At 51.1% G+C, this 25,472-nt stretch overlaps 1 protein-coding gene across 1 annotated transcript in view; it reads left to right on the forward strand.

Annotated features, from left to right (window-relative positions):
- FER1L4 overlaps positions 1–25,472 on the forward strand; it is a 34,631-nt gene that overhangs the window by 6,978 nt on the left and 2,181 nt on the right. Inside the window, exons 11-42 of the mRNA XM_015296254.4 lie at positions 413–497; positions 766–925; positions 1,079–1,262; positions 1,828–2,014; positions 2,202–2,566; positions 3,180–3,288; positions 4,030–4,228; positions 4,981–5,101; positions 5,654–5,754; positions 6,310–6,397; positions 7,417–7,533; positions 8,619–8,771; positions 9,003–9,186; positions 9,730–9,854; positions 10,255–10,389; positions 11,514–11,687; positions 11,843–11,959; positions 12,294–12,455; positions 13,123–13,285; positions 14,296–14,399; positions 14,754–14,885; positions 15,541–15,589; positions 16,451–16,557; positions 16,928–17,059; positions 17,731–17,841; positions 18,313–18,440; positions 18,892–19,062; positions 19,815–19,969; positions 22,151–22,329; positions 22,965–23,050; positions 23,781–23,879; positions 24,133–24,374. Coding sequence (XP_015151740.2) covers positions 413–497; positions 766–925; positions 1,079–1,262; positions 1,828–2,014; positions 2,202–2,566; positions 3,180–3,288; positions 4,030–4,228; positions 4,981–5,101; positions 5,654–5,754; positions 6,310–6,397; positions 7,417–7,533; positions 8,619–8,771; positions 9,003–9,186; positions 9,730–9,854; positions 10,255–10,389; positions 11,514–11,687; positions 11,843–11,959; positions 12,294–12,455; positions 13,123–13,285; positions 14,296–14,399; positions 14,754–14,885; positions 15,541–15,589; positions 16,451–16,557; positions 16,928–17,059; positions 17,731–17,841; positions 18,313–18,440; positions 18,892–19,062; positions 19,815–19,969; positions 22,151–22,329; positions 22,965–23,050; positions 23,781–23,879; positions 24,133–24,374 — 4,624 coding nt within the window. The remainder of the gene's footprint in view (positions 1–412; positions 498–765; positions 926–1,078; positions 1,263–1,827; positions 2,015–2,201; positions 2,567–3,179; positions 3,289–4,029; positions 4,229–4,980; positions 5,102–5,653; positions 5,755–6,309; positions 6,398–7,416; positions 7,534–8,618; positions 8,772–9,002; positions 9,187–9,729; positions 9,855–10,254; positions 10,390–11,513; positions 11,688–11,842; positions 11,960–12,293; positions 12,456–13,122; positions 13,286–14,295; positions 14,400–14,753; positions 14,886–15,540; positions 15,590–16,450; positions 16,558–16,927; positions 17,060–17,730; positions 17,842–18,312; positions 18,441–18,891; positions 19,063–19,814; positions 19,970–22,150; positions 22,330–22,964; positions 23,051–23,780; positions 23,880–24,132; positions 24,375–25,472) is intronic.

Here is a 25,472-nt window from a genome sequence, read left to right on the forward strand (position 1 = left end):
TCCTCTGTCGCGTGATTTCTGTGCAAGGCTATGAAAGGCTGCACGTCCCCTCTGCCGGTGTGGGCTCAGCAAGCACTCAGCGTGCCTCTGGTTTTGGAAGAGATGCTGCCCTGGGGTGGACAAAGGGAGGCCCTTTGGGAAAGCAGGCTGCCCCTGTTCCTCTGCAGGTGTCCGGCTTGTCTGAGGCTGCCGTGGTTGCAAGCTGTGAATTTGGCTGAGGGCTGTGGGTTGAGAGGCTGTGTAGGAATGGCTGTGCAGGAATGGGGTGGGCACAGGGCTAACTCAGATGGGCTGTCAGCCACTGCCTGAGCTGTGCTGTGGAATGGTTATCTCCTAGCAGCCCCGTCCTGCTTGGCGATGTCTGGGCGTGTTTCCCAGCTGCAGACATCTCTTGGATTTCTGCTGTCTGCAGGTTTTCCACTCAAAGAAGATACCTTTCCTGGGAACGTGCATAGGAACGTTCAAGATGGACATTGCGACTGTGTACAACCAACCAGGTGTGCATGCCAGCTGTGTGCCTCTCCCTGCCTCATGCTTCATCTGAAGCTGAGCTTTCTTCTGGGCTCTGCTGGGTCTGCTGAGGGCCCTGTCTTTAAATCATGTAGTTCACATAATGACAAACACTCACTTCTCCTGGCTTTCTGAGGGCTGGTGAGACCTCCCAGATCTTCAGGGGCAGAGCTGGGCAGTGACCGCGCCGACGCTGCTGGGTGTGAAGTGGTAACCCAGGCTTTCCATCAGGAACCCCTTTCCTTCTCTCTCAAGACCACAGGTTCTTCCAGAAGTGGGCTGTTATCAGTGACCCCACAGACACCCGGGCAGGTGTGAAAGGCTTCGTGAAATGCAACATCTCTGTCACCGCACGTGGAGACACTGTGGGCTCCCTTCCCACCTCCTCCAGCAGCCGAGTTGAGGACATTGAAAGGTGGGTGCAGCAGGGTTTGCATGGCCGAGGAGAACAGAGGTGTTTCTCTTTGCACTAAGTATTTTTCCCCATTATTCCCCCTTCTGATGGGGACAGACGGCTTCTCATGTCCTGGACTCCAAGAAAGAGCTAGAATATGAATTTGTCTTTCAGGAACCTACTGCTGCCTAAAAGAGTCCCTGCAGAGAGACCCTGGGCCAGGGTCTGCGTCAAGCTGTATCGTGCTGAGGGCCTGCCCAGCATGGGCGCGGGCATTATGGGTGGTTTCTCCAAGATCATAGGGGAGAAAAATGTGTTTATTGACCCCTATGTGCAGGTCTCATTCTGTGGGCAGCAGGTGAGTGTGCTGGGGCTGGGCTACTCCTTTTCTCTGTCAGCACTTGCTGTGGGACGTGGCAGTCCCATGGAGACAGACTGGAAGAGCCCAGGCCTAAACAAAGGGAGTGGATCAGATAAATCCCAGTGGAAGTCCTCCACAAGTGAGCTGAACTCATCCTTGGGAGAGTTTATTTAGCTAATAAATAGCTGAGGTTTGTGGTCTTACGATGTCCATTAAGATGAGAGGACACTGGGCCAGCCAGATGTTTCTGGGCAACATGATGGGCCAGGTGGCTCTGCCAAGGGACTCTGTGACATCCCTGGGTCTGTTGGTGCTGCCTGCTTGTGGCCAGTGTTTCTCTTGGCTGTGCAGAGCATGGCCAGTGCCTTGGAACTGACCCCCTGATGAAGGGCAGAGAGCAATAGCTGCAACATGGGGGAAGGGACAGGCACCTGGCCACCTGCCCAGCACCATCTGCAGGTGGAGCGGCGGTGAGCCATCCCCCGGGAGGCCCAGAGACATCCCTTACTCTGTCTGCTGGTCTGGTTGGGGCTGTGTGACTCTCATTCCTCCTCCTTCACAGGGGGAGACATCTGTGGAGAGCAACACCACCGAGCCCGAGTGGAACGAGCAGATCAGCTTCATTGAGATGTTCCCACCTCTTGCCAAGAAGATAAAAATCCAGGTGCTGGATGATGCCAACGTTGGTGATGTAGCCATCGCCACGCACTACATTGACCTGCAGCAGATCTCGGACCCTGGAAGGAATGGTGAGGCCTGGCATGGCTGCTCCCCTGGGGTCTCATGCTGGGCACATCTGCCCAGGCCACGGTGGTCTCCTGGAGGTGGAAAGCAGAAGTGTATGGGCAGCGCATGCTCACACTGTGTGTCCTGGGCTGTCTTCTTGAGGAAAGGTCTCTGCAGCACCTTGTGTTTAATCAGACCCTGTCCCTGCAGGCTTTAACCCCACGTTTGGCCCAGCCTGGGTGAACCTGTATGGCTCCCCTCAGAATTCAGCTCTGCGGGACGTCCACAAGGACCTGAATGAAGGCATGGGGGAGGGGATCTTCTACCGCGGGCGCATCCTCATGGCCATCACAGTGGACATTTTCAGCAGCCCCAGCGTGGCAGAGAGGAAGCTTGGGGACAAGACGAAAGGTGCCCTTAGCAAGCTGAAGCTGAAGAAGAAGAGTAAAAAATCAAAGGCAAAAGCCAGAGAGCTGATCCAGCTGCAGGGAGAGGAGGAGGCTGGGGGCTCTCAGGAGGCTGAGCAGCCTGCAGAGGTCATTGTGGAGGTGGAGGAGCTTCATCCACTCCCTGAGGTGAGTCCTTTTGCACCGGAGTGACCTGACCCACACTGGCCTGATGCCTGTGCAGGCTCATGGGGAGGAAGCAGTGGGATCATTGGCTGGCATAACAGTGGCAGAGCAAACCCAGCCTGCCCATTGCTGGGCCGGCCAGGGCTCTCTGAGCCTCTGTGAGAGCCAAGGATTCGCGTGCAGCCTCCAAACTGCCTCCCGCAGTGAGACAGGAGCACCCCTGCATGCATCATCACTCTCACGTGGGTGCTATTCCCAGGGCATGGCCATCACTGAGGATGTAGTTCTACCCAGGAGCCTTGGAACTGTTAGCTGGCTCTGGGTCACCACTTGGTCCAGCAAAGAAGGGTCAGTGGCAGCTGTGTGAGTACAGTAGCCATCCTTTAGCCTATACCTGGATACAAGCTGATGGTGAAGCATCAGCCATGGTTTCATACCAGACCTCTGAGATTTCCAGGAAGGCTTGGCAGCCCAGCAGTGTCCCTGTGATGTCCCTAGGATCCTGGTAAAGCCCTCAGGAGGCCTGACGGGCACCAGCCATGACCTGGTGCTCTCCAACTCTACTGAGTCAGTTTTGGCATGCTAGGCTTGGGCTGAATTCTCTTTCTCTGCACAGAATGCTTTGGGAAGGAAAGAAGAATTCTTCCTTTTTGCTGCCTTCTTTGAAGCCACGATGATGGACTCTTCACTGAGCTCCAAACCTGTCAGCTTTGAGGTCTCTATAGGTGTGTATTTCCCAGGGTCCCAAATGAGGAAACCATGGGGATGGTGTGGACCTCCCTGAGCCAGCCCAGGGCAGCACTGTGGTCCTACAGTGCCAAGCATCACACAACTTATGTCTCCAAATCAGGAGCTCAGGAAGGGTGGAGGATGAGGCCAAGCAGTGCTCACAGTACTTAAATAACTCTAAAAGTCTGTATGATCTCCTGTGGGATTGGAGTTTTGCCATATTGGTATGAAATTCCTGTCTGGGGAATGTGCTTGAAGCTCTTCAGGGAGTGGAGGTGAGAAGAAGTAGAAGGGTTTGGGAGCAGTCAAATGGGGTTAGGGATGTAGTGCTGAGGGGCTGTGACAACAGATGATGGGGAAACAGTGGCAGGGGAGGCAGGTCCAACCCCCGATCTGCATTGCTGGAGGAGTGGAGAAGCTCAATGCTGAGAAGTCTTCTTGAGATTCTGCTGCTCACCCCAGTCCAGGGGTTTAGATGGAAGCCTGCAGGCATCTGGTGGAAGCAGTGGAACTTGCAGGCACACAGTGGACTTCTCTGTGGTTTCCCATCTCAGCCTCAGACCTCCTCATTGCCCGTGTGGTGCGTTATGTGATGCTGCTGAAGTGCTGGTTCTGAAAGCAGTGCAGATTCCTGTGCTTCTCTTGGCAGCATGATTGTGCTGATTTTGCAAACTAGCTAACTCATTGTTTAACACCGATCCCACTTTTCTGATTGCTGTTTAATGCTTATCTTCAAGGAAACTATGGCAAAGCTGAAGAGGTTGTGACCAAAGTACGTAAAAAAGGAGAGAAAGGAGAAGGGAGAGAAGAAAAACAGCCTTTGCTGGATGCTGGTTCAGATAGTGAGCTGGATGTGGAGGTCTCGGCCTCAGATTCAGCCCCACAGAACAAGTCAGTGACAAGGAGCCAGAGACCAGAGCCCACGGAGTATGACAGGTGAGTCACACTTTCTTCACCCTTCTCTCCTTTTCACCCCAGTCCTGAACTTCCCAGCTTGGTTGCTCGGGATGCTAATAGTAATCTGTGCAGGTGTTTCTCTGCTTTGCAACTCTGCAGCTCGCCATGGCCCAGCTGGCTGCTGTTGCCAGACCCTACGGTGTCTGTGTGATGTCTGCAGGTAGTCAAGGACAGGGCTACAGGGAACTGTAACTCATCAGTGCCAGCAGTCCCTTGTCTGGTGGACAAGCAGCATCCCAAGGGCTTGATTCCAGTGTGGAGGAATCATAGAATCACTCCGGTTGGAAGAGACTTTAAAGATCATTGAGTCCAACCATGACCTAACCATACTACCCTCACTAACAACAAAGGAAGAGGAGCACTCTGGCTCATGGTGTTCTATGCTGGGCAGGCAAGACAGGCAGATGATGAGGTGCTCTGGGAATGCCACCTTCCTCACCCTACAGGCCCTGTGCTCACTCCCACTCCATCCTGTAGCAGCAAGGAATCTCAGCAGCATCCCACACTCCCATCAGCTTTACTCATCTGGGCACACTGCTGCTCTCTGCTGGAAACATCATTCACTGCCTTGGGATGGCAAAGGGCCAGCCCTGCAGCTTGTATCCATGTCCACGAGACAGGGACCAAAGCATCCAGTTCTTTGGGAGGAAAACAGTCCTTACTGCTCCCTGTGTGAGTGCTGCCTTGTGACAGCTGCACACAGCAGCCCTAATGTCCTGTGCTGCCCCTAGATCATACAGCTGCCTGCCCATGATGCACGAGAAACCCTGTGTGTATGTGTGGAGCTACTGGGAGGATCACACCTGGAGACTCTGCATTTCCAACTGGATTGTCAAGCTGGCAGAGCGCCTGGTAACGTGCACAGGGCAGCTCTTGGGACATGGGGCTTCCTGCCATCGTGCTTTTCCTCATAGTGCACAGTTACTGTGCATAACACTTAGCCGAAGCATCCTCACCCCTGTGCATGTCTGCATCTGTCAGGGGGCTCCATCCCATCTGCCCCTGACAATGTATTCTGCTATGGTCTATGACAAAAAGCCTCTCTGCTGCCAGTCCTGCTCTGGGGGGATGCTGCTGCAAAAGGACTTTCAGCCTCCAGTGGTCATAGTGGAGTGAAACCCCTTTCCAGGGCTTTGTCTTTCCTGCTTAGACTTAGAAAGCAGAGCTTGCACTGATGTGTTTTGGTGAGTGCTCGAGGACTGAAGGCACAAGGTGCTGTTGCAACCAGTGTTCAGTTATCGTGTTAGCCCTAAGGCCCAGAGTCCAGGCAGTGCTGCACTGACCTGCTGTGCTCTGTCTGCCCCAGCTCCGCAGAAGGGCACACCTGGGGCAAACACATCCACGCCATGCTTTGTCCTGAGCAAAGCAGCTGCAAGCTGCCTGAATGTCATGCTTTCCCCACAGGAGCAGGGGCTGGATGATGTGGAGAAGCTCCTGAGAAGGCCAAAGGCTAAAGCTGAAGAGAGGCTCCGAGAGGTGCTGGAGGAATTTGTAGCTGGATGCAGGTTCGCATGCCCCTGACTTCCTAAGGTTTCTTGGCTTTAGGTTAGGAGGTTATATCATGTTCTGCCTGGGCTGCATGCAGCCTCCTCTCTTGTCCTCTAGAGGAGGATAAGTGGAAGGAAACCAGGACAACCTGGGGAAAGGATTCTGTAGCTCTGTTAGCTCGGAGGGGAGAGCGCAGTCCTGGGAAGCACAGGGTTAGCAGGCAGCCTTGATGTTCTTGTGTCCTGGGAGTTTCCTAGCTGTTAGGACATCTCCTTCCCTCTTTTCAACCACTCTTTCAAGATACTGGTGTTTTAATTACCGTGACAGTCTGGTGGGGTCTGATGCATACATCAGTCCCTAACCTTGTAATGGGGACAGTAAAGAAGGGCCTGCACTGCTGAGCCACGCGTACCTTCTGATCAAAATCCTTGCAGAACAAAGTTATTACAGGGATGGGGTTTCAGCTGCATCTGGGTTAGTAGCAAGGAGGTGGAGCTCGTGGCTCTGCTGTGTGAGCAGTGCTGTCCTACAGCGTGCACATTTCAGAGGCTGTGATGCTTTTCTCATTGCAGACAATACTCGCTCAGCGCAGAGAGAAAAACAATGGCACATCCAAACAATCTTGACAGATGTCGGACAAAGTACATGATGCGCAACATCGTAAGCTGTGGGGCTTGGGATTATTGGGGAGAGCCAGTGTGACACTTGCTCTAGGGGATGCTTCTGGAGGACCAGCTGGAATTGATGCTAAGAGGGAAGCTTGGAGCTAAGACCCACAGTATAGTCATATAGTCATAGAATGACTTAGGTTGGAAGGGATCTTGAAGATCACCTAGTTCCAACCACCTGCATCTCCCAACACTGCTTAGAGTAATACATCTTCCAGCATGGGGAGCAGAGACAGGGACTTCCCATGGCTGCCTCCTGTTTTAAGCAGGTGTTGTGCTTGGATGTCAGCTTTCCTCTCCTGGCAGAGCACAGCTGCAGCCCTGGTCCCCATCAAACCACAAAGCTTTGAAAGACTGACCAAAATGCAATGACAACAGTAGGAAATAAAATTCAGGCATGTCTGTGTCCCTCTGCTTCCCGTCACATTGTCATGGAGCGATAGATAGCAAAAATCCTCTGGTAAGTATGGGACTCTCTGAAGGAGATAACCAGCCCAAGAGAGGAGTTTTCTGGGTTTTCCTGGCCTGGTCAGTCAACACTAGGTTTGAACCCTGAATTCCTTCTGGATTTCATTATTAGTTCAGGTTCGTCACCAAGTTCATCTTCAGATCTGGACCCTATCAATTAACAGACATGGCAGCCTAGCCCTATCTTCCACTTTCCTTCGGCTTCCAATTCCCAGACTTCTGTGGTCACCAAAACGCTCTCAGACACCATCTGGAGCCTTAGAACATCATCTTCTGGAACGTTGCTTTCTTATACATTCTTCTGCCCCAAATGATGCAAAAGCCCATGGATTTCCGCTATCGGCAGAGCTGATGGGTTCCTCCAGTAACCTCATCACAGGTTCACGAGGTTTGCTCTCAGCAGCTGGCACATGAGCTGGCAGAGGCCATGGCACGATGGGGCAGGGTGGGCATGGTCTCCACTTCCCTGCAGAGCCCCCAGGAGTGCTGCTAGTGTGGCATGCTGTCATAGCCGGGCAGGTGACAGCTCTGCTCTCTGTGCAGATCCTGTATGCGAAGCAGGGGCTCCGTGTCAGGCGGGGGCTGACCCGAGCCAATGTGAAGGAGAAGGTGAAGGAGACGAGGAGAATTCTGGCCAAGCTTCGTTTCATGGCTCAAGAGGTACGGCTGCTCCCAGGGCAGCCCATTTCCGGGCACAAGAGGGCATGGGCAAGGAGGGGGAGCTGGGCTGCCTTGCTTTCATCAGGCTGAAATGGGGATTTTTTCTCACATGTCTTTCCCTGCTGTGTAAAATCTCAGTTTCCAGCTACTGGAAGTTACCATATTTCATGTAATGGCTCTCATGAAGGATGGAGCTTCATGGTCTCACAGGGCCAGCAGTGACAGAGCAGGGGTCCAAAGGCCCAGCAGTGGCTCGAAGGCAGGGCTGGGTCAGCTCCAGCCACCGGGACCTTCCTGCCCTCTCTGCCTGGCCCCAGGCTATGCTGCAGTGTGGCTGTGGGAAGCCTGCCTGGAAATCAGCCTTGTCTGTCCTCCTGCACTCTCTCTGTCTATAACAGAGCCTCTCTGCACTCATAGTGTCACTGGCTCTATTTAAAGAGCTCTGGAAACCAAGTGAATTCTTGTAGTGTAAACCAGAGCTCAATATTTGCAGGAGCGAAGTGGCCAGAGGTTGATGCACTTTGGAGCAGTCTTTCACCAAGTTAAGTTCAATCACTGTCACATCCTTAGATATGCAGGGCAGATAGGCTTTAGAATGAACGAGACTTCACCTCTTGCAGTGCCAGAAGAAGCTGTGCAAGTACAAACACTCACACCAAGGAATCTAAGAGAGGGAAGAGAGCAGAAGCTAAGATTCAAAATAATTCTTTGTTTCCATCTGTGAATGTGCTCCTTTGCAAGCCTGCTCTGCATCTGCAGCTTTGTGCTGGCACTGGCATTGTTGTATTGTCTGCTCATGGTTCTGTCCCATGGATCAGCCCTCAGGCTTCTGCAGGAGGTGCAGGGGAAGTATCACCTCTCCAGCCTCACGAGGACTCTCTTTCTCCAGCATGGGATGAGAGTGACTGCATCCCGCTGATTTGTAGTGAAAACCAAACCTGTTGGGGAGACCCACAGAGCCACACTGCAGGGCTGAGTTTCAGAAGCACGTGCCCAACGTTCGGCCCCATCACTTGCTTCTGGATCTCCAAAGAGCTGTGAAGCCACCAGCCCCAGGAGATTGTCACTGCTCTTCCTCCCTCCAGCCCCAGTGCACTCTCCCTGATGTCCTCATCTGGATGCTCAGCAACAACCGGCGCGTGGCATACGCAAGAGTCCCTGCACAAAACATCCTCTACTCAGTAGTGGAAGAGGAGAAAGGCAAGGACTGTGCGAAGATCCAGACTGTCTTTTTGAAGGTATGTTTTATCCCAAAGCAACATGTTTCTGCTTGCATCGTGCTGTTATGCCCTCCTTTCGTCTAGCCCTCCTTCCTCACATCCCAGTGTCTGTAAGGAAGCACAGCTCTTGTTCCATCGTGTGGCACTGTGTCCTGTGCTCTGTGGCTGCTCACTGGCCAACAGCAGCGGTCCTGGTCTGAAGGAGGCATGGCTGGGATGGGAAACCTGCTAACCTTCCTGCACCCTTAGGTGCCTGGCTTGCACACTGGTGAGATCTTTGCCAAACTGGAAATCTACATGTGGCTCGGGGTTACCAAATACGCAAAGAACTGCACGGTGGAGCTGCCTGAGGAGTTCAAGTACCTCTCTGAGAGCAGGCAGGAGATCTCCCAGTTCTCGGTGCACAGTCCTCCGAGCTGGCTCAGCAGGGATGGTGAGTTCCACAGCTTAACCAGGGAGTGGGCAAACGGAGAGGTGAGAAGTCCTGCCCCCGGGTCAGTGTGTGAGGAGTAGGACCTGGCCCATCAGCTCCATGTCGTCTCTGAGGCATGACTGGGAAAGACAAGTCCAGTTTGTTCTGATGAGGACACGTTTGCACTCTCGCAGGAGGAGCAGCTGGCAGGATGGGAGCTTCCTAGGTGCTGAGTGTGCTGCCAAACTGGCAGTAAGCACGAACTCTGCCTCTTTGCTGAGTCCCATTGGTGCTCCCCCAGTGGTGGGTGCTCTCAGATGACTGCACGTTTCACATCATGTCCTTCCCAGAGATGCCTGGGGAGCCTGCTGAGCTTCTCTTGCTTGGTCAAACCTTGGGAAACATGCTGGCCCTCTGAGAACTGCAGTGAGTGCCCCTAGAAGTGGTACCCTTGCAGGATGTACCCAGCCTTACCTGATCCTACCTTACCATGTTCTTCCTGATACATCTTTTGGATGGATGTCATAGCTGGATCAGGGAACTGAGAACTCTTTTTCTTACCAGATTTCAGCTACTTCCAGCTCCGAGCTCACCTGTATCAGGCTCGAGGGATCCTCCCCGCAGATGACAATGGCCTTTCGGATCCATTTGTGAGAGTGGTGTTTTCAACTCACTGCCAGACCACCAGGGTGAGATCCCTTAAACTCCTGCATCTGCCTTCTTGGATATAAACAAATCATCATGTCTTCATTGACATGCTGAAGGACAGTGCTGTGGCAGTCCTCTGGGACATTTTGTAACTCCAGGCACAAGGTATTTCTGTACTCTGGGTGGTTGTGACTGCGTTCAAGGAACATTTGGCAAAACAGCCAAGCAGACCATGGTGTCGAGGACTGATTGCCATTTATACTGGTTGATCCCAAGTGCTTCTACTGTCTCATGCTTTTACCATCTCTTCTTCTGCCAGCTGGCTCCATGTGGCTGTGGTGGAGAGGAGATCAGCCCACTCTTCCCCAGTCTCTTTACAAAGTGCACGTGGTTTGTTTCCATAGACTGTGGTAAGCTCAGACCTCTTGTCTCTGTCTGCAGACGGTGGAGGAGACATTGAGCCCAATGTGGAATGAGTTACTTCTGTTTGACCAACTCATTATTGATGGGAAGAGAGAAGAACTGAAAACAGAGACTCCCATTGTTATAGTCAGTCTCTTCAACCAGAGTACATTTGTAAGTACAGCCACTCTGCCCTCGTGCTGTCACTTCAAAGACAGGGAAGGCAGAACAGCAGTGTGTGAGTGGTGCAAGCAGGCACTTTGGAGCCACATTTCCAGTTTCCATCACCCTGCCTGATCCTTATCTACCAGTGGCAGCGTGTCCTGAGAGCTATGTCTGAAGCTGAGACTTTCTGCAGCCTTTTGCAATGAGCTGGGGTGCAGCTGCTGGCTGCAGGATGCAGACAGCTCAAAGATGCTCCAAGTGAGGAAACGTGATGCATCCTGTATTTCCTCTCTTTGGAGAAGAACTGTGCCTCTCCCAGCTGCCTGCCCCACTTTCTCAACAGGCTCACATTGTACAGGGCTTGTAGTCATGGGGAGATGATGTGACTTTGAGGTCCGTTCCTTTCCCTCTGTCCATGCTCAGTCCTCCCCTTTCCCTCTTCAGTAGTACTTTGAAGGCATGCTCCCTTCCTAGGGCCTCTTTATTATCATAGTGGGAATGGCATTGCTTGCTCTAGATTCTCCCATGTAGCTCAGCAGCTTTTCTATGCCCAGTCTGGGACTCCCCAGTACACAGAAAGGCACTGAGTACTGGAGTCAGTCCAGAGGAAGTCACCAAGCTGGTTAGAGGTGGAGCACAGGTTAGAGCAAAGGGAGCCTGAAAGCCTGGAAAAAAAGGGTGTAAAGAGGCATCTTACTGTCTGCAGCTGGATAATGGGAGTGGGTAGAAAGGATGGAGCCAGACTTCTTTCGGAAGCACACAAGGACAGGATGACAGAAAATGGACATGGGTTGGAACATGAAAAAACACCAACTTTACGTAATTTCACCCAAAGGTGTTCAAATGCTGGGCCCTCGGTTCAGACAGCTTGTGGGATATTCATCACTGGAGACATTCCAACCCTGGCTGAGGGACTCTGAGCAATCTGATCTTTGGTGCTTGGTCCCAGGCCATTTGTCCAGTCCTGAGTGGAAGCAGGCCCTAAGTTAAGAGGAGCTGCTTCAGGTGCCTCTCCTCTGCTCCTGCCTCTGGATGGAGCAGAGGATGGAGGAGCAGTCTTATGCGTGCCCATACGGCTGGATGGTAGTGAGATAATGCAGGGATACTTTAACCCTCTCCCTCCTTTCGTACAGGGCTCTCCTGAGTTCCTTGGCCAGGCCTTTGCTGTCCCGCAGGTGAAGTTGGTTGATGAGCCGTACTGCAAACCTGCCCTGCAGTTCTTTGATTTCTACAAAGGCTCCAAATCAGCTGGGGAGCTCATTGCCACTTTTGAGCTGATCGAGTTGGATTACAGCGGCTATTTGGAGGTAATGGGCTTGGGGAAGCCATGCCTGCCTTTCAACTGAAGAGAGGCTGCAGGGACAGAGCCCGTAGGCACAGACCAAGAGGAGAGGGAGAGGGGATACGCTGTGGAGGAGAAACGGTTTTCAGTCCTCAGTGTGACCTGGTTCTGTCTGCTCAGCCATCAGTGCCTGAGGATGTGGAGCCCAAGGAGCCCAGCTACCTGGGAGACCCCCGAGCCGGACGGTTCCTCATCCCGGAGGGCATCCGCCCCGCGCTGAAGGAGTTTCGCATAGAGGTGTGCTGCCTTCTGCTGGACTGGCTCCCACAGCGGGAGGCACAGCCTGCCCATGGACACAGCAGGGCTTGGGGAGGGAGCTGAGTTTGAGACCCAACAGGTGCCAGAAATGGAGGTGCCTGACATCCAGGAGAAACCACCTCAGTGGTTTAACAATCAAAACCACTGTGTTCGTGCCCACAGCATGGGACTGGATCCTGGTGGCTGGGTGGGAAGAGTGGTCTCATACCTCTCTTGGGGTCTATGATGAGTGGGGTGGCACTTCTGGGCAGGGCTGCATGGCCGTACCATGCCTAACACGTCTAGAACAGCCCAGCAGCTTCATGTACTTTAGATCCTGTTCTGGGGCCTACGGGACCTGAAGCGGGTCAACTTGTTCGAGGTGGATCAGCCACAGGTGATCATTGAATGTGCTGGCAAGAAGGTGGAGTCAGAGGTGATTGTGGCCTACAATGAGAACCCCAACTTCACTGAGCTGGTCAAGTACATGGACGTGGTGAGTGGGAAGGGGGGTCCTGCCGTGCTGGAGCACACCATGGCTGTCCTACGGTCACATACAATCTGCTTGCTGAGAGTGAGTGAATGGGAGGGGAGCTGCCCCCAGGGTTTTGGTCTCCCAGAGACGCACAATTTGGCTGCATATCAAAACCTTCATGTATATACCCACTGAGATCAATCTCAGGCATCATCTCTCACCATGAGGCTCTGTTTTTTGGGCAGAGTTGTAAGGTCTCATCAGACCTCACATGCAGCAGGGCTGCATAGCAGTCTCAGAGATCCTGGAGGATGGGATCTTATCAACATTTAGAAATATCTGAAGGGTGTGTGCCAAGTGACTGGGACCAGACTCTTTTTAGTGGTGCCCAGCAACAGGACAAAGAGGCACAAAGTGGAATGTAAGAAGTTCCATACAAATATGCAAAAGAACTTCACTGTGAGGGTGCCCGAGTCTTGGCAGGGGCTGCACAGAGAGGTGATGGAGTCTCCCTCTCTGGAGATATCCAAAGCCACCTGTATGCTTTTCTGTGTCATCTGCTGTAGGGAACCTGCATTAGCAGGTGGTCGTACTACATGGCCTCCAGAGGTCCCTTCCAATGCCTTCAGTTCTGTGGTTCTGTGTATTGCCCACACTCCCACAACCCCTCTGCGTGGTTCTTTTGCAGGAGCTCCCGGAGCAGGTCTACCTGCACCCTCCCCTCAGCATCTTTGTGGTGGAAAAGCGGGCGTTTGGGCGCACAGTGCTGGTGGGGACCCACATTGTGTCCGATGTGATGAAATTCTCTCCCAGAGAGCTGGAAGAAGAGGAAACAGAAGAATTGCCCAAAGGTGAGCTGCTTGATGAGGTTCCTGTGGAGGTAGCAAGAAGTTCTGCCTGTGGCAAACATCCCCATCGATTCTGCCCTGCAGCCAGGCAGCAAAGTCCTCAACCAAGAGCTGTAATTTGCCCAACAAAAGCATCGAACAGGGCAGGTTGGGGTTGGAGACAGTTTGTAATTCCCTGAGGCTGCATTTGGGAATTGGCTGCAGCCAAGCAATGGTGTAGGGTCTGACCTCCTTGGGTCTGGCAGACGGCAGTTTGCAGACTGTTCTCTCCAAAGGTAGCTTGTCATTTGCCTCCTCACCACATCGACAGGACTCTTCACTTGCTTTGGGTCTCTTTCCCTGCCACTCTTTGTTTTACAGTTGTGAAAACCAGATGAGGCAGAATGGCTCACAAAGTTGTCTTAGTCCAGCAGGCCATTTATCTGGGGCTAAATAGGCAGTAACTCACATCTGTAGGAATTTTGTGTCTGGAGTCAGAGATATTTAGCTTGTGGAGGACCATTGTCTTCATCTATTGCAATCCTATTGCATAGCTGAGCTGGAGGGCTAGCCCCAGGGAGACCTCCATCAAGTTTTAAGGAGTGTGAACTGGTCAACTGGGACCACGTATTAACAGATTCCACTTTTCTTGCATTGCTGGGTCAAGAACTACTCATTGGGTAATGGACTCACCAAAAAGCTCTCTGACAGCAGCAGCCAAAGCTCCTGATCTGGGAATGTGTAAATAAAGGGGGCATGATGATGAGTGGAGGATCAAAATAGCAAAGGTGCATCTCATAAATCTCAATTCTTGCTAGTCAGTAACAAGCGTGTAGATGATGGTGGCCAGTCTCAGCACTGTACTTGGATTTCCAGTACAGTTTTGGCAGGATCTGCTATCAGAAGCTTTAAAAGAAATCACACTGCAGTGGGGTAAGAGGTGGTTTTCCCATGGAATAACAACTGGCCAAAACTAGGAGGCACCGGGCAGAAACAAATGCATGAGAGCATGATGCTCTTTCTCTTCATTTCAGCCCGAAAATTCTCAACCCGGCATCTTCTGCCTCAGACTGCAGTAACCATTGGCCCGGCCTCAGGTGAGCCAGGTCCCAGCGCTCACCCCCTGAGTCTGGTGAAGGTGAGTGATGTGTTGGGCTCAGTGTGTTTTGAAGTTTGGGAATCCAGCTTTCTCCCTGGAGTCAAACGCTTCTCTTCCCCTGCCCATCTCCTTGTTTCATGTATGCTTCTGCTGTTCCTTGGCGCTGCTGTGTGTCTGGGCTCTGGCACAGAGAGGAGAGCTCTTCTGCCTCATGCAATGAATACTGCTGCCTTTGTAGCAAAGCATGAACCCAGGCTACACAAAGCTTTGTAGCTCCTCTGCTCTGCCTGGAAGCTGAGCCTTTGCTGGGGCTATCGGGGCTCTAGCGCAGGGTGTGCAAGTATCCTGGATGTTCTTTCCCTCCATCTGAATCCTCGTCTTTGTGATCTTAAGGCTCCTTTGAAAAAGATTCCTATCAATAAGTTTGCAAAGAAAGAGGATGAATATGAAGAGGAGAAACCAGATCCAGAAGAACTAGACTGGTGGTCCAAGTACTACGAGTCTCTGAAGGAGCTGTGTAACCAGGTAATCTCTTGTGATGGCTTCCAGCTGAGGGGAAAATGGCTGTAGTGGCTTGAGGAACATGTTTTCAGCAACACAGAGTGCCATAGGAGCTATTGCAGCATATATCTGCAGGAAGATGTAAGCTTTTGTGTGCCAAGAACACTTATGGTAGTCAGGTATCAAGCATCCTTCAGGTGGGCTGAGGTCAGCAGGTAATGGATGTTGAAGCATCCCTGAGGCTAGGTACCAAAGTGGTCTTGACAGCATGACTGGGCTCTTGTTAGGACAGTCCTGAAAATAGGAGTTTGCATCTCAAATCAGCAATGTGGGGACTCTCATGCTGCATGCTGTCTGTCCTCGCCATCTTCATCACGTGGGCTATGGATGCAAGTCTGCCTTCCTTGCTTGCCTTGCCTCCCCAAGATCCCAATCAAAAACAGCAACAACAGCAACAATAACAAAACAGCAGGAAGACCTGCAGAGAGGAAAATTTGTTTCTTCCGGGTATACCATTAAGGCACTCATTGGGTACCCTCCTGCAATAATGTTAATGCTAAAATATCTCAGGCTCCATATTCCTGACTCTGCTGGCAGGAAAGTTTTGGAACTGTCCTGTGCTCAGGTGGAGAAGCTTTTGCTGTCAGGGGCGTGGGGTGACTGTCTTTGTGTGTTTCAGACACGTGGTGATGAGGAAGATGCTGAGAACGATGACCTTAATGATGCAGGTGAGTCTTCTGGGCAGTGTAGGGCCTGGTTCTTCCCGCAGAGGTCAATGGGACTGTAGAAATGGAGTCTGAGTATTCAACAGCTGGGCATCACTTTGTGCACATGGATACTCACTATGCAAGAGTCATACAAGAAGGACTCAGAAAGACCCAAAAAGCGGAGAACAGTGTTGTAGGCTGTACACTTGTAGGCTGTAGCTGAGTTGTAGGCTCAGCTTTGCTGAAGTGTAAGCAGTGACTGGCCCAGCAATGACCTGAGTTGATGGGACAGTAAGTATAGAAATGATATAAATCCTATTTAAGAAGAGGAATAGAGGGTAGGCATATGCCATTTGTTCTCGGGGGATTTGGGATCATTAGGGAATGGGACAGAGAAGCATGCTCTCTCGTTGGGTTTCTGTTCCCCTAGCGTGATGTCCCAGAGATGGGACCTGCTGTGCTCATCCTCCAGGCATGACTGCCTGAACTGCTGGACAAAGTAATGCTGGATATCCACCCAAAAGTAGTCCATCCAAACAAGCATCTGTCAAAAGAAAGTTAGCTCTCATTCTTGTCTGCCTTGATAGCAACTGTGGAAAGGTCCAGTCTCCTTCCTCTGCTTAATTTTTCCTTTCTAAAGAGCATCCATTGAGGCAGGCAGGCCCGTGCTGAATCTTGTACCCGCACTCACACAGACTTGTCTTGCTGGGAGAGCTGAGATGCTGTGGGGACACCTGCTGCAGACAGCAATAGCTTCAGTTACCCTGACACAGGTCAAAGGCCTGGATAAAAGCAATGCTATTGCTGGGGGCATTGCATGGAAGGTCGTTTGCATTGATGGGAGAGATCAGAGCATTTCTTGATCTTCTATTGCCATTTCAGATGGAGGCAATTTAAATGCAGCCTACATTGATATGGAAGCAGAAGATGAAATGGTAATTGAAGCTGAACCTGCTCAGCCCAAGAGGAAGCTCATTGCCACCCTTCAGGTGAGTGCCAGGGTTATGGATATGGCATCTCTTTCAACTCTGGCTCTTTGGGCACATTCCTCTTCACTTCCACTACAGTGGATCTTAGACTGGGCTGAAGAACCTCACTCAACTGTTTGCTGAGTCCTACCCTTGCTGGGCTCTGAGACAGCTGGTGAGACCTCTGAGCCTCTGAGATGTATGTGCTCATCTGATGAGCCTGGGAAGACAAAGGAAACTCATGATGTCTGGCACTGTATAACAGTGGGTAAGGGAGGATATGGTAGAATGGTCAAGGCAGGGGGAGAATGATCTTCCCTTTCCTAAAAGGGACCCTCCTCTCCTTTAAGACGTCAGAAAAAGGCCTAGAATGAGTTTCTATCTCTTTCAGATCTACAACTCTGAGCTGGAAAATGAGTTTGATAATTTTGAAGACTGGCTTTGTATTTTCCCCCTTCATCGTGGCAAAGCAAATGATGATGAAGATGGACATGAGGATGAGAATTTTGTGGGGAAGTACAAGGTGCTGTATCATTCGAATAAAGTTTGTGAAAGACTGCTCTTAAAGTGACCTGTACCTCTGAGCATGCAGACACCAGCAAAGCCTTGGAAAGGATATACGTCTGCAAAGCTGTGTGAGGTCATGGTGAGGCATGGCCGGGTGTACTGTGGTCCTTTGTTAGTTGACAAATGTACTTGCTTTAGAACTTTTTAGCTCTTACAAGAAGAGAACATGAAGCATAAAGGGACTCTTATCCTTGTTGAGGCCTCTGGTTATATTCAGTATGTAAATAAGTATTAGTGAATGTCACTGGTTCTAAAATTAGTAATCTTGTCTGAAAGACTCATCAGCCTCCCATCCAGGAGCTCTTGAAGCCTCTGAAGTATCAACTACAAAGGCTGGTTTAAGAAGGTCACTAGAAAATCTTTGGTGCCTCCCTGCCTTTGACAGTCAAATTATGTGTATGGAGATGTTCAGATCTTCTGGCATTGGCAGTGGTCTGGCAGACTGACCTGCAGAGTGACTGCCTGGACAAGCATGGCAGTGCTTGTGGAAAGGGCTGTCTCCGTGAGCATGGGGTATCTGTGCCTCTGATTTCCCAGCTGGCAAGGGGGAATGGTCTCGGTGACTCCAACCCCACCTGAGATCTTCTCTTTCATGTCTAGTCATTACCTGTGGTGTCTTTTCTGTAGGGTTCCTTCTATGTCTACCCCAGTGTGGAAGCCGGCGTGGAGCCCAAGGTCTCCCAGGGTGTTCCAAGGAACAGACCCATCAAGGTTCTTGTAAGAGTTTATATTGTGAAGGTAGGTCTCTGGTGGCAGTGACAGTAATGCCTGGGGGGCTGTCCCTCCCTAAGGACCTCCTGCCATTCTCCACTCAGCAAATGTGAACAGTGACACATGAAAGGCTTGACACCAGCTTGCCAGCCTGGTGGGAGTCAGCTACAGCGAGGGCTGTCATTTATGTCTTCTCTATGAAGAGCCTTCCAGGCTTTCTTTCTTCAGGAGGTGCTAAAATTCAGTTGGGCATTTCTGAGCTCCTCTTATTTGCCCTAAGACAGTGAAGCAAGTAGGTAGGCTGGCAGATGGACTCATCTCTGGCTTGCTGAGTAGGAGATTTTATTCCCAATGCATGGGAATAAAAACATTTTGCTGCTGGGCCAGTTGCTGAAGGCACCTGACTGGTGACCTTGGGATATCTCAGATCCATGCAGTGTCCTCTCTTCACATTGCTCTCTGCAGCTGATGTGTGGCTGTAACTCCTGTGTATTCCAGGCTACGAACCTGTCTCCAGCAGACCCCAATGGCAAGGCAGACCCCTACGTGGTGGTGACAGTGGGAAAGGAGCAGAAGGACACAAAGGAGCGATACATCCCAAAGCAGCTCAATCCTGTGTTTGGAGAGTATGCAGGAAGTTTTCCTCTACAAGGTTTAATAGTAGTGCAGATGTGGGGCTCATGACATGACCCAGCGTGTGCAATCTTCTGTTCCTCTCTCCTGGAGAATTTTGTGCTATAAGACAAAGGTCTCAGATTTGTCTTCTGCCTCCATCTGTCACAGGGGTGTTTGGCTTCAGGAAGGAAGCATTCAAAAGGCTTGATTTATCAGACAAAGTAGCAAAACAACAGAGCTTTCCTTACCTCCAGGAGCTCTATCCAGCAGCACACGCTCATGGATAAGTAACTACTTTGTTTGAACAAGGACACTGAAAACTGCACACAGTGAGCTTATGGAGAGCCAAATTCTACCAGAGGTCTATGGGCTGGCAAACACAATTCTTAAATGTGGGATGACTGAAGCAGAGTGTGTGTTTCACTTCTTGCTAATGACACTTCCCGGTCTGCTTCCATCCAGAGTTGTGGAGCTGACGGTCTCCTTTCCCATGGAATCAGAGCTCACTGTGGCAGTGTTTGACCATGATTTGGTTGGATCTGACGATCTGATTGGAGAGACTAAGATTGATTTGGAGAACCGATTCTACAGCAAGCACAGGGCCAACTGTGGAGTGGCTTCGCAGTACGACACGTAGGTATTGGTCTGACACATTACAGCCGTGAGACTTTTCTCCTCTCCTGCCACTCACAGCACCTCCAGTTTTGCAGGACAGAGCTGGCACCCGCAGTATCCTTTGGGCAGGTATCGTGCAGATGCACTGCAAGTTACATAAGTCCATCTCCTTTATTCTTTTTGCCTCCTACCAACTTCCTGTGATAGCTCAAACTCCTACTGCAGGATGCATTTTGCACGTAGTAGCAAAACATTCCTTAACGCTGTCACACTGGGGTCGTGTGAGAAAATTGCTCACTTAATATTGTTGTTTTGACCTCTTTCAGGAGGTAGGGCAGTTTCTCTAGCACCAGCTAATTCCATGAGCAGCTAGGTTCTTGATGCTTGTTTTCCTTTGTCCTCCTCCACAATGGATTCTCTGGTCTCTGGTGACATTTTCTGTAAGCATATTTTCTCCCTTCCTATTTGATAATTAGCTGTGGTGTTGAGTCCCCAGAACTGCTAACTGCTCTCTCCCAGTTCTGAGCTGAAGTGGGAGTTGCTGCTGTTGCTGCTCGGGAGCCATTGGTTTTGTGAAGGGCAACCCTGGCTTGTTCCAGGGGGAGAGGAGCTCATTAAGCTTCCCTTCCATTAAGTTTTTGTGTGTCTGTGGTTTTCCCAGGGAAATCTGAGCCGGGACATTGTGGCACAGCCTGTGCTGGAGGGAAATACTGGGTCTGTGAGAAAAGCTCTGCAATGTCAAAACTGAGCGTGTTCTTCCTTCCGTGCAGGAATGGCTACAACATGTGGCGAGATGCTTTCAAGCCCACACAGATCTTGGATAGCTTATGCAAGAAAATGTCCCTCCCTGCAGCAGAGTACAGACGGGAGGAAGTCAAAGTGGGCAACAAAATCTTCAAGGTCCCTCCTGAGGCTTTTCCTGAAGGTACAGAGAGCCTGGAGTGCCACGGCTGCTCCTATGCTCTGCAGTGAACGCAGTGATGGTGCAGGCTGAGAACCCACTAGCCTCCCTTCCCCGAAGTGCTGCTGGGGCTGTCTGCCCACACCCTGCCCATGTTTGTGGGTCACTGTGGGGAGCATCCTCAGCACCCAGCAGCCTGGCTTTGGTGGGTGATGTTTTTGGGATGGGGGAGATGTGATCCAGGTCGTTAGGACCCATAGCAGCTTCCCAGGCAGAAGGTGGAACGTTTGCTTTGCAGAGTGACCCTTTCACAGCAGTGTCCTGCATGGGTGCTTGGTGCTTGTTCAGCCAAAGCAGCTGTACAGCTGTAGCTTGCTGCAGTGGCTGACGCTGTCATGGAGCTTGATCTCCATCTGCTTGTGACCTCCATCACCCAGAGACTGGAGTCCTGTTATTGTTTTATGGGGGCCTTTTCCAGTCTTCTTTCCTGCATTTAGCTGGTTTGTCCTTCAGGGATGCTTTAGCTAACTCCCCATTTCTCCTCACTATTGTTAATTTCTCCCTTATGGGCAGCTTTCATATCTCCTTTACTATTTTTCTTTCCTTGTTCTTGGAATTATAAGCCCTGGTGCCATTGCCAGTAGGAAATGGAAAAAAAGGAAGACCTTCCCAACCACAGGTCTTCAGTGGCCAGCACTTGTGCAGTGAGTTCAGCCTGGAGACAGGAACGGAGCAGACCTGGCCTGCTTGTGGATGGCTGGATCTTACGAGGCAATGCCACATGTCCTGCAGAAATGATGCCCTCTGTGCCCATGCTGCCCAGAGTGATGGCACCTACATGTATGACCAGTTTAGCCTTATGTTAGTTTCAGTGTTGCTCAGCATTCCCCTGGCTTATAAGGGTTGGTTGTGTCATGAAGGGGAAATAAATCCCACTCAGAGGAGAGCAAAGAGCCTCCAGAAGCCCTTTTCCCTTCTGTTCAGATCACTGAGTGGCTGGGAAGGGAGGAGCGGAGCTGTGCTGGTGCCCCTGGGAGTCAGCACTGCCATGCTAGTGAGGACCCTGTGGGTCAGAAGGACGTGATGTGGACACGCTCTTCTTGGAAAAATGACTCTACCCCGTTTCATCTCTTTTCCTCTCTTTTCCTCTCCCAAGTGCTTTTCGTCTCTGTTGCAAATACCTGGATCAGCCTTCCTTCCAGAGTCAGTTTGAACAAGTATTTCAGATTCTGGCTCCAGAGGTTTTGTTCACTTACACAGACCCTTGTCCTCCTTACTATGTTTTCCCTTGGCTCCATTTGCAGATCTCGCTTTCCTCATTGGCTGTCCAGAGTTGTGATTGTTTTTCTGCTGCTCTTATCTCTTCCTGAAACCACAGACCACGCATCAGCCTCACCATCACCTTGCAGTTAAATTCTGAGCTGTTTTTGCCTCTGTTTTGAGTCATTTTGGCCAATTCCCACTCTGCCTGTGTTCTTTGCTCACTGGGATATTTGTATTGGGTTGTACGTGAACTATATCTTTTGCTTTGTCTGAAGCTAAGCTAAGAAGTGTTCCTGTTGTCAGGGCTCCCACTTCCTCTACCAGCATTCAAAAATGCTGCCATTGATTTTTGCTCCAATCAAAAAAACAGCTCAGGACAGCATTTGCTCTGGTGCAGACGTGGCTGCAACTCAGACTGGAGCCCTGTGGACAACTGCCATGTCTGGGACTGCTTGGGGTGGTTTTCATCTCAGGGTGATCTCCAAAGAGCAGATGCTCTCTGTAAACCTGGCTGTGGGTGGATTAGTGTGTCCTTACCCACTGGTTCCTGTTTTTCTCACCATTAGCAGGCTTTACTTTGGTCTTGAACTGTTGTTTGGCTTCATTCTATGCCAAGTGAGGCAATTAGCAGCATAGATTGTTAACTAATGGAGGGCATGGCCATGCGTCACTACCAAGTGACATATGGTTCTTTCCTTGAGTGCTCCCAGGGCAGTATTTCCTATCTGTTGGTCTCATGGCATCATCACAGACACGAGACCTTAAACTGCCCCAGAGGGTCGTATCCTGCTCAGCATCCTGTGGATCCTTTTCCCTAGGCCACTGTAAATGCTCTTTTGCCCTTTTCCTCTTACTTCTCTTGGCTTGCTCATCTTCTGCTTACCATTCTCCTCCTCACTGTGGCATACTGAGCCCTTTTCCCATGGCTGTGTCCCGCTGCAGAGGCCTCTGTGAGGGACGAGAGAGGAGCAGCTGATGAGAACTGGTCAGCGGATGATGAGCACAAGGCTTTGTATGTCCTGCAGCACTGGGAAGAGATGCCAGGACATGGATACAAGCTGGTACCAGAGCACGTGGAGATCCGATCCCTTTACAACCCAGAGAGCCCTGGGCTCGTACAGGTGCGATGTGTTTCCTTGTCCACAGCAGACATTGCTCCAGGCAGTGACCTTTAGGGCAGCTGGTAACCAGCACCCTGGCTGATCCCCTGTTGTCCTTCTGTCTCCACATCATGGCATGCATCCCAAGCTCTACCCCTTCCTGGATGGACAGCCGTTTCCGTCAGCAGTCAGCAGAAGCTTGATGGCAGTGGGGCAGCAGTGCCAACAGCAGATTCTTCCTTCTGCTGATGCTGATGGCCATGCACTGAGCCCGTCTGATTGCTCATCCACCACAAAGCACTCAGAGCTGGAGAGCCAAGATGCTCTGCTCAGTGCTTGATCTGCACTGCAGCCAGGCTGGGCACAGGATCTCCAGGCTGCAAAAGGCTGTGTGTGAACTAGACTCAGCTCATCTGGAATGGTTTTTCTTGGCAGCAGGGTGGGGAGAAAAAGAAGCAATTTTGATGATCTTATTTTTTTTCTATCCAACTCTGTCTAAAATCCACACAAAGCTCTGAAGCACTGGGAATGGTGATGAAGGGTGACAAATGGTGCCTTTTATGGTACAGTCTTCCTTGCAGGGCCAAGCACTTGCTCTCAGAAGAGCTGGAGGGTGGTCAGTCTTCTGAAACCTCTCTGCTGTCACCTCTCATCAGGGCTCCCTGCACATGTGGATTGACATGTTTCCCAATGACGTTCCCGCACCACCGCCAGTCAATATCAAGCCCCGACTGCCTATCAGGTAACACCCCTGGGAGCAGGGATGGTGTCTTGGGTTGGTGAAGGGCAAGGTTAAGCTCCTTGAATGGAGAAGGTAGAAATCACTCACCCAGCTCTTTTCTGGCTGGTGAATGGGTATCCATGGGTGCCCGAAGGGAAACTGAAGGAGCTGATCTGCTGCTGTCAGTGATCTAATGAGAGCATTGAGGTGAAGGGCCCAGATTCTTCTCAGAGGTGCAACTTGCAACAAGGAAAACTCTGGCTGGATATCACTCATAATGAGAGTGAAGAAATCCTGGGATGGGGACTCAGAGAACTGGGGAGGTGTGAGGATATTCACTTGGAGATGCTCAAAACTCACGTGGTCCAGGCCCCAGTCAGTCTGCTCTACTACAGAGTTAGAGCAGGAGGTTATTGTGGACACTGAGAAGGTCCCTTCCTGCCTAAGTCTTTCTGTGCTCCCATGTCCAAGTGGTGCTAGGTGGGTTTGCACTACACCAGGGATTATCTTTGTATAAGCTGCTTGTTTTCACTGTGAGTGTTTGTCTTGCAGCACTGTAACCCACCAGCAAGGGCTCCATGCAAGCCAATGAAACTGCTGGTCTGGGCTGGGCCAGAGGGGCCCTGGCAGGGCACCACAGGGCTGGGGGGGGGGTCAGGTCCTACTGTTGGGCTGGAGTAGACTTATTTTGCCCTCCCAGATGCCAAGCATGAGAGCAGAGGTCTCACTCACCCCTGTGTCCTTCCCACAGCTATGAGCTGCGCGTGATTATCTGGAACACAGATGATGTGATCCTTGATGATGTCAACCCAGTAACTGGAGAGCCTTCTAGTGACATCTACGTGAAGAGGTCTGATGGGAGCCAGCAGGGGGCCAAGTCCTGGCTGTCTGGCTCCCAGCTCTGCTCGGTGCCCTCCACTGCCTCCTCTGAACCTCTGCTCCTCCCTACCCCCACCCCGACTGCTGTACCCCACAGATAACGGTCACTTGGTCCAATTTGGCTCTTTGACCCTTTCCTGCTATGGGTTCAGATCCTCCATCCTTCTGCTTTGTCTTTGGGGCAGGGTGACAAGGGGTATGAGATAACTGAGCTTCTCCTGCAGCTGGATAAAGGGGCTCGACCACGACAAACAGGAGACAGATGTTCACTTTAACTCCTTGACTGGAGAGGGCAATTTCAACTGGAGGTTCATCTTCCGCTTCAACTATCTCCCGACCGAGAAGGAGATCACCTACAAGAAGAAGGACTCTGTCTTCTCTGTGGAGGAATCAGAATTTCGGGAGCCAGCTGTTCTGGTCCTCCAAGTCTGGGATTATGATAGGATTTCAGCTAATGACTTTCTAGGTATGGCATGGTCTGATGGGAATGGGGTGGCCTGACCCTCACCTTGCTGGAGTACTCCAGCATTTCCCTTGGGGTCCTGCTCTCCAAAAAAGAGCACCAATAGCACCAGATCAAATTCTTCAGCTCAGCAGACACCTGGGCTGGTGTGAGTAGTAGTCAGAGCCCAGTGGTTCATGCCTGCCCCACAGAGACACACTGAGCTGGTGTGTCCAACAAATGTTTTGTACCCCCATGAGACGCTTGCAGTGGTGATTGCTTCATTAGTGCTATTTGGGCACTGGTGAAAGTGTTAGACAGCAATCTCAGTGCTTCCCAGCAAGCACAGTCTTAGTAACTTTCAGGTAGGAAGGGGCCTCTTCAGTTTTTTCTGCAAGCTCCTATTTCAAACAGATCTAGTTGCAGTGTAGATCAGGTTGCTCAGGATTAGGAATTTTGAGTATCTCCAAGGATGGAGATTCCAGCCTCCCTCTTTCTTTTCTAGGCTGCACCATCCTCATTGTTCTCAGATTGTTCTGCCTGTGTCTAGTTAGTGCTTGTCTTGCTGCACCTTGTGTCCGTTGCCTGACATGCTTTACTGAGTTGACAGCTTTTGTGTGTTGGGAGTCCAAAACGGGACATGGTACGCAGCCTCTCTGGGCAACCAGTTTCAGTGCTCCATCACCCTTACCATAGAGAAGTTCTTCTGCATGTTAGTATGGAACTTCCTATGTTTGAGTTTTAGGCCATTACTCCTTGTCCTCTTGCTATACACCACTGAGAAGAGCCTGGGCTCATCCATTTGCCTCCCACTTCTGTTTAGATATTTAAAAGCATTGATCAGATCCCCCCTCAGTGTTCTTTGCCCCAGGTTGAACAGACCCAAGTTGCTCAGCCTTTTCTCATACAGGAGATGCTCCCAGCCCTTTGTCATCCCTGTGGCCCTCCACCAGACTCCTTCCAGGAGATCCCTGATCCCTGTCTTGTTTTAAATGGGGAGCCCAGAATTGGACACAGTATTCTAAATGTGGCTTCATTAGGGCAGAACAGAGGGAGAGGATCACCTCCCTTGACCTTCTGGCCACGTTCTTTTTAATACACCATTTAATATACAATTGGCCT

The sequence above is a fragment of the Gallus gallus genome, chromosome 20 (assembly GCF_016699485.2).
Source record: "Gallus gallus isolate bGalGal1 chromosome 20, bGalGal1.mat.broiler.GRCg7b, whole genome shotgun sequence".
Taxonomy (NCBI): domain Eukaryota; kingdom Metazoa; phylum Chordata; class Aves; order Galliformes; family Phasianidae; genus Gallus; species Gallus gallus.